This window comes from Cannabis sativa, chromosome 2 (assembly GCF_029168945.1).
Source record: "Cannabis sativa cultivar Pink pepper isolate KNU-18-1 chromosome 2, ASM2916894v1, whole genome shotgun sequence".
NCBI lineage: Eukaryota > Viridiplantae > Streptophyta > Magnoliopsida > Rosales > Cannabaceae > Cannabis > Cannabis sativa.
In genome coordinates, this window is record NC_083602.1 from 4,510,374 (window position 1) to 4,517,451 (window position 7,078).

The 7,078-nt window shown below is 29.3% G+C and overlaps 1 protein-coding gene across 2 annotated transcripts; it reads right to left on the reverse strand.

The window, feature by feature from the left end:
• Window positions 1–4,132: 4,132 nt before the first annotated feature.
• On the reverse strand, window positions 4,133–6,858 carry LOC115718692 (paired amphipathic helix protein Sin3-like 4). 2 transcript variants are annotated; one of them, XM_030647514.2, is made up of 2 exons: window positions 6,659–6,858; window positions 4,133–6,270 (listed from the first exon to the last, which is right to left on the reverse strand). In XM_030647514.2, the coding sequence occupies exon 2, from the start codon at window positions 5,320–5,322 to the stop codon at window positions 4,561–4,563; it is 762 nt and encodes a 253-aa protein (XP_030503374.2). In that variant the 5' UTR covers window positions 5,323–6,270; window positions 6,659–6,858; the 3' UTR covers window positions 4,133–4,560. The 2 variants fall into 2 exon arrangements, with proteins under 2 accessions (XP_030503374.2, XP_030503373.2); XM_030647513.2 differs by having other exon boundaries at window positions 6,639–6,850.
• Between the last annotated feature and the right edge of the window lie 220 nt (window positions 6,859–7,078).

Below are 7,078 nucleotides of genomic sequence, written 5' to 3' on the forward strand. Positions count from 1 at the left end.
CAAGTCTCAACAAGAAAATTCAGAGAAATGAGATAAGAAACATCACTGCTGAACAATTACAAGGCAATGCAAAGTTGCTGTGCTGTCAAGTTTGTAGATTATTAGTAAGAATTGTAACAATATGTATAAAAATAATTTGAACAATATCAACTGAGTCACAAAGAAGAAAAAAAAAATCTAAAGGAAAAAGTATCATTCTTAAGCAAATAGTCATTGCTACTCACAATTATTATAATGCAAACTAAAATATCTCCTTTCTGTTAATAGATAATGTTTCTAAAAGAGGTGACATCCACATCAATAAATACAAAGGTATTGAAATTATGCATTTATGGTATGACTGAGCTTTTATTAAACATATAAGTATAACCATTGCCTTATAGAAAAAAGCATAATATAATACTAATTTGAGCATATCCATTTCTTTCAATATTCAAAAGAAACTGTTAGAATTTGGTGATAAGATGAATGAGGTTCTATCTCAAAATTAAGGCAATGAGAGGAGTAGTTCATTCCTCTTATATATTCAATTATCTTTACACACATTAGCAATTTAAGACTCTCTAACATCTCCCCTTAAGATGGTGACTATTTTATATGCTCACCATTTTGGACAACTCGATCATAAGTGACTCTTTTATGACTCACTATCCTTGATCACAAGTGGCTCTTTTGCTCTACTTTTTGGATCGGTATTTTTTTTTGTGGCTCTTTTTTATTTTTTGGCTCACTATTCCCGAATCACAAGTGGCTTTTTTTGATTTTGGCTCTTGGATCAATTTTTTTGGATTTTTGGTGGCTCATTTTTTTTGCTCTACTTCGATCGGGTTTTTTTTTTGGGTCAGGTAGTCGCTAGAGATTTTTCTTTTGTTTTGCTCTGATACCATGTTAGAATTTGAGGATAAGATGAATGAGGTTCCATCTCAAAACTAATTGGCAATGAGAGAAGTAGCTCATTCCTCCTATATATTTTATTATCTTTCCACACATTAACAATGTGAGAATCTCTAGCAGTATAAACTAATAATAATAAAAAAAAGGGTAAATTAAAGAAATAGAAATATAATCTTACAAAAATTTTGGTTCTTCAATAAAAAAAAATCAATGAAAGCGGAGACTGATAATTAATAAAACGCCAATATCATCCCAACAAAAAGCCACTCACACAAATAATAAATAATTTCACTCATAATTAATTAAATTTGAAGTTTTTTTTTTCCACCTTAATATGGAAAACTTTTTTTTCCTTTTTTAATTTTTGGTACAACAACTCTAATGATTCACACTAAGGTGTATTTGGTAACACTTTTTTTATTCAAATTTTTATTTTTAAATTAAAAAAGTGAAAATATTTTCTAAAATCATGTTCTATAAAAGTATTTTTACTTTTTAATTTTTCAATTAAAAATCTAAAAAAAAATACTTTCAAATTTTTTTAATCAATATTTTGGACTCCAACCCCAACTTAAATCTTGAAAACCAAACCTAGACTCGGTCCCGAACTTGGACCCGCCCCCGATCTCGACCTCAGATCCATCTCGGACCTGACTTAATAAAATCAACAAATAAAAATAAAAATAAAATTGACAAAATACATTTTTATTTTTTGTTTTTAAAATTTAAAAACAAAATTAGTTATAGAACACATTTTTGTTTTTCAAAAATAAAATTTTAAAAAATTTAAAAATAAAAGTGCTACTAAATGCCATCTAAATATCACATCAAATATTCTACCAAGTAAATATATTTTACTTAAAATCTCGCATTTTACATTATTTACATTAATAATCCAAAATAACTAATTTATTAAATAATTAGTAAGAATTATATCAATTCAAAACTATTAGTAAGAATTTAAAATCTTAAAATAATATAATAAAATATAATATTTATTAAATCAATTAAACACTACATTTAAAAAAAATATTAAAGTTCTATAATGATCCTATTGTCTTATTTGCGACTATTTTCAAAATAAGCAAAAAAATGATTATGTAAAAAAAAGTTCTCCAACAATATCAAACATCTCAAGAATGTAAATATTTTCAAAATACTTAAAGTCTATATAGTCAATATTTTGATATTCTTCGTGATTAAAATTCATCACAAATGATCAATTCGAGTACTTTAAATTAGGGTTGTACATCGGTCGGTTTATACTACATATTTTCTAACCCAACGTAAAGATCGGTTTGTAAAATTCTGCATCCAACCTGCCCAATTAAAAAGAAAAAAAATCTTAACCTGACCGACAGTTTGGGCGGTTTGGTTGGGTTAACCCGCCCAAATCGAATTAAGAGGGTTTTTTTTTTAGTTTCAACTAAAATAAAAATTAACCACATAAATACACAATATATGTGAGAAAGAATTTTTTTGAGAGGCTGAGAAAGAATTTTAAGATTTGGGACTTTTTTTAATATATATTATATATTATTATATTTATATATTATATAATATATAGGGATAATTGCGGTAAAAGTCCCCAAAAACTTGAGGTTGATGCCGATTAGTCCTCAACCTCAAAAATTGGCGGTGAAAATACCTAAGGTCCCAATTTTTGTTTGTCCGTTGGTCCCTAACTTAACTGATCCGTTAAACACAAATAAAATGCCACGTGTCAATTTTTAATTGGTTTAAATAATAATTTAATTAAAAAAATTTAAAATAAAATAAAAATTAAAAAAATATTTTAAAATTATAATTTATTTTATTTTATTTGTTTTTTTTTTCTTTTTTTCTTTTTTCTTCTTATTCTTCTTCGTCTTCTTCCTCTAGCCGCACTCCGACCCCCTCCCCACCTCGTCTTTTTCTTCCAGCCACACTCTGAACCCCGTCTATTGCATCTGCCCATAGCTCCAGCCCGCCCGCCGTCGAGATCCGAACCTCCTTCCCAGTCGTCCACTGCCCACTGCCGTCGAGATCTGAAGCTCCTTCCAAGGACGAGAAAGAGATGAAAAAGTCTGAAAAAAAAATATTAGGGCTTTGATGCTAAGGAAGAAGAGAGAGAGAGAGAGAGAAGCCCTGAACCTCAAGAGCAGTGAAGATCGGAGAGTTGAGAGGGTGGTTTGGGCGAAGGGGAGTTGAGAGGGACTCGTCGGGCTGGTGGTGGTGGTTTGGGCGAAGGGGAGTTGAGAGGGTCGTTGGGCTGCTGCTGGTGGTTGGTTGGTGCGTCGCTAGCTTGCTGCTAATGGTGGAGAGGGTCTTTTGAAATGGAGAAGAAGAAGAAGAAGGTCATGGCAGGGGTTGGATGCGTGAAGAAGAGTTTGGAGAAGATGAATAAAAAAAAGAAAATATAAAATAAAATAAACTGAAATAAATTTATAATTTTAAAATATATTTTTTAGTTTTTTATTTTATTTTAAATTTTTTTAATTAAAATTTTTATTTGGACCAATAAAAAATTGACACGTGGCACTCGATTTGGGTTTAACGGATCCGTTAGAAAAAGGACCAACGGACAAACAAAAATTGGGACCTTAGGTATTTTCACCGCCAATTTTTGAGGTTGAGGACTAATCGGCATCAACCTCAAGTTTTTGGGGACTTTTGCCGCAATTATCCCTAATATATATAAAATAAAAAAAGTAAAAATCGGGTTAAATCGGGTTGGGCGGTTTGGGTCAATTTTCAACCCGCCCAATTAACTGATTGAGCTGTTTAGATTTTTTTCGAGTTATGTCGGTTTGTATTTTTTATTGATTTTGTCGGTTTGGTTTGGGCGGGTTATTCGGGTTGGGCGGTTTACGAAATTTTTTATACAATCCTACTTTAAATTATTATTTTAATTAATATCATTCTTTTTAGGTCTAATGACATAAGGGTAGTAACCAGGTACACTATAACAAAACTCCACTATATATTCTTTTATTCTATAATAATATATGTATATCTTAGTAGAAGACATTTATACTTGTCCATTTTTAATCAACCAAACACTTTATTCTCTTTCTGTAATTCCCACTAATTATATTTATATAGTTCAAACTAGTGTATGTCACCTATAAAATCATCAGTTCCGATTCATTATTATTATCACAGCTTAATATTTCATTCATCAGAGGCCGTTTATTTCTGTTTCGAAAGTTTTAAAACATCTATTTATAAAAACCTAATTTTTTTGTGCTTAAATTCTTTTCTCATATGGTTTAATTACGAAAAAGAAAAACTTCCCAGTCATTTTGAGTTTTTTTTTTTTTTTTAATTTTTGATTGATGTAATTGCTCTTAAACATCTACTTGATTGATGCAATTGTTTATGAGCACTATTAAGGTGTTTGTTTGAAAAGTTTCATTTTGAAAATTTTGTTTCTATACAGAGTAAGATTGCTTCTCTTAACATATAGAATGTTAGTTAGTTAATTATGATGTAACAAATTTATTAATCAATTAACCTCATTATTCTCATTTTCATCAAAATTACATCACCTTCAATATTTATTAAGACCAATATTAATAAAAAAAAAACAGAATAAAAAGTAAAATACTTTATTTATTAAACCAAATATTGAACAGTATGCTACATACATAATAAATTAATTTCAGAACAAGCTACTTTTATTAATTAAGATGAGTTTTTAATGTCTTGACAGTTTTTGTTGAGTGGTCTGCCAAGTGACTTGCGATAGTTCTTTTTGTACACATCTGCCCAATTTTTATTCTTATCACAACGGCGTCTCGCCAACTTTTCATATTCTTGTTCCAATTCTCTTAATATAAAAGGCGACGTACGAATAGGGTTCTTCCTCATTGCATCCACAATATCATCAACTCCTAGCTCGCTGTACAATTTTTTAATACATCTAAGATTTTGAGGTGTCAAGTAATCTTCAATACAGATCATTTCTGCGATGTCGATGTTGTTGTTGATCTTCTCCATGAGTTGTGCCACATTCTTGATTGTTACTTTCACAGACTCCAGCAACATGTCAAATTCAAACATCTCATCTTCGCATTTAAACATAAGTTTTTCGTATTTATTTTTCTCAGCATGCTTGAAATAGTACTCGTCACTTTTTCCAGAAGTGACTAAAGCACAACGGTCATTTAATACTTCAGAGCATAATTTTTCAGTATCAGTTAAAGAAGTAGGCGTGATTGCATCAAAGGAATTCTTTGGTAGAAAACGATAGCTCGGTGTCCTTGAAAGAATCTTTATTTTGAATCTAAGATTAGGACGTTTTTGATCATGAGTTGAACTATTATTGTTATTATTATTACTATTAGTGATAAGAATTGTGGGCATGGTATTGGTGGGAGGCAGAGTATCATTTTTGGTGTTATCATCACGATGATGATGATGATCATCTTCTCTCGGTCTCTTCATTTCTCACCAATTCTTTTCTTAACAACAAATAATTGAAAATGTAAAATGAAATAATGTTTAGAAATGCTCTAGGTTTACTCCATTTATATAGTTACACGTAATACCAATATATATCCTAGTCCTAATAGCAGTAGTAGTAGGAAAAACTTAAAATCAAAATAAAAATCATTCATATATATATTCAGTTAAAAAAAGAATCCTTGTCCTAGTAACACTAGGAAATTTTTAAATAAAAAGAAGATCGTGTCTTAGGTTTCCGATAATTTCAAATATTTAATGTAAAAACTAAAAATTCTGTTATGAATTAATTAATTTATATTAGTTTGAATTTAAAATTTTAATTTTTAATTTAAATAAATCTTACACGATTACAAATGCACTTTGCTCTCTACATATATAGTTAAGGAAAAGTTTAAAAATATAAACAAAAATCATTCAAATATATATCTTTTAAATATTTAATGTAGAATTTTTTTTATGAATTAATTAACTTACATTGTTTTGATTTTCGGTAAGCTGTAGTAGACGAATGGATCTAGACTCGGATAAAGTTTTATTTTCTTTACTTTTTTCTCAAGAACAAAACCTAACCATTTATCTATGAGGCAGGTCTTACTTCTTTCACATTCTCCATACATATTAAGCACAAAACTAGTTATGTCTGAATCGACCATAAATTCCATACCTCTCTTGCGTTGTTCCACATATTTATCGACATAATTGTACAACTTTTCAAGATCATCCCTATTTTTATCATTGGAGAAAAAGATAGTGGGGACTGAATACCAGATGAGTTTCCAACGCTTTGAAAGAAGGCACGTTCGAACAACTTCTTCAGTGGGGAGGAAAGACAGTATGTGAGTGATCAGTGCATCAGGTAGTTTCGAAATTTTGTCCTCATCAGCCATGGATGATGCCATTTGAACCCTCTTTTTCGCCAGACAATGACTGTAACAATAGTATAACAACAAATGTAAGATAAGAACAAAAATAAATATGATGAAGACCAAATAAGTACCATTTCTCTAACACTAAGAACAGAGTTACTACTGCACTTCTATGATTCATATAATTAATACTTCAATTCCTTTCCAATAACTAGAAACAAAAATCAATCCCACCCAAAAAAAATTCTTACTAGTATACTGAATCAAAAAAAGGGTAAAAGATGCTTCAAAGATATTGAAATTTGCAATTCTTTCGATATTGAAAAGAAATCCTATACATTAATTTGCATTTTTAATTCCTTAGTAATGAAAAAAAGTAAAATTGAGCAAGTAATAATATAACAGAAAGAAGTAGAGATCGATTCTTACAAATTTTATGTTAATCCAACCTGACAGAAAGAATATTAAGCCCTAAAAATTCAGAATGAGGGCTTCGCTGGAGAAGAGAGCGGAGAAGTTTTTCTGTTGAGTAAGAAACTCAAATTTGTGAGTGAAATGAAAAACAACCCTTAAAATGGGTTTCACTTGCCAGCCAACAAAAATAAAATTATTATTTTTTTAATAATAGATGTAAAATTTTTATTATTATCCCTATTCCCTAAACTTTGAAATTATGTAAGTTCCAGGTTATTAGATTTAAATATTTTTATTTAATTTTAATAAAAAAAGGTTCAATATAAATAAAAATTCAAGAAATAATTTGATATATTCGTATTTTAAACTCTGTATTGTAAAAATTATCGGTTAGACTTTTTATTTTGTTAAATAACAATTTAAATCTTGTGTTTTTAAAATAATACAAAATAGTC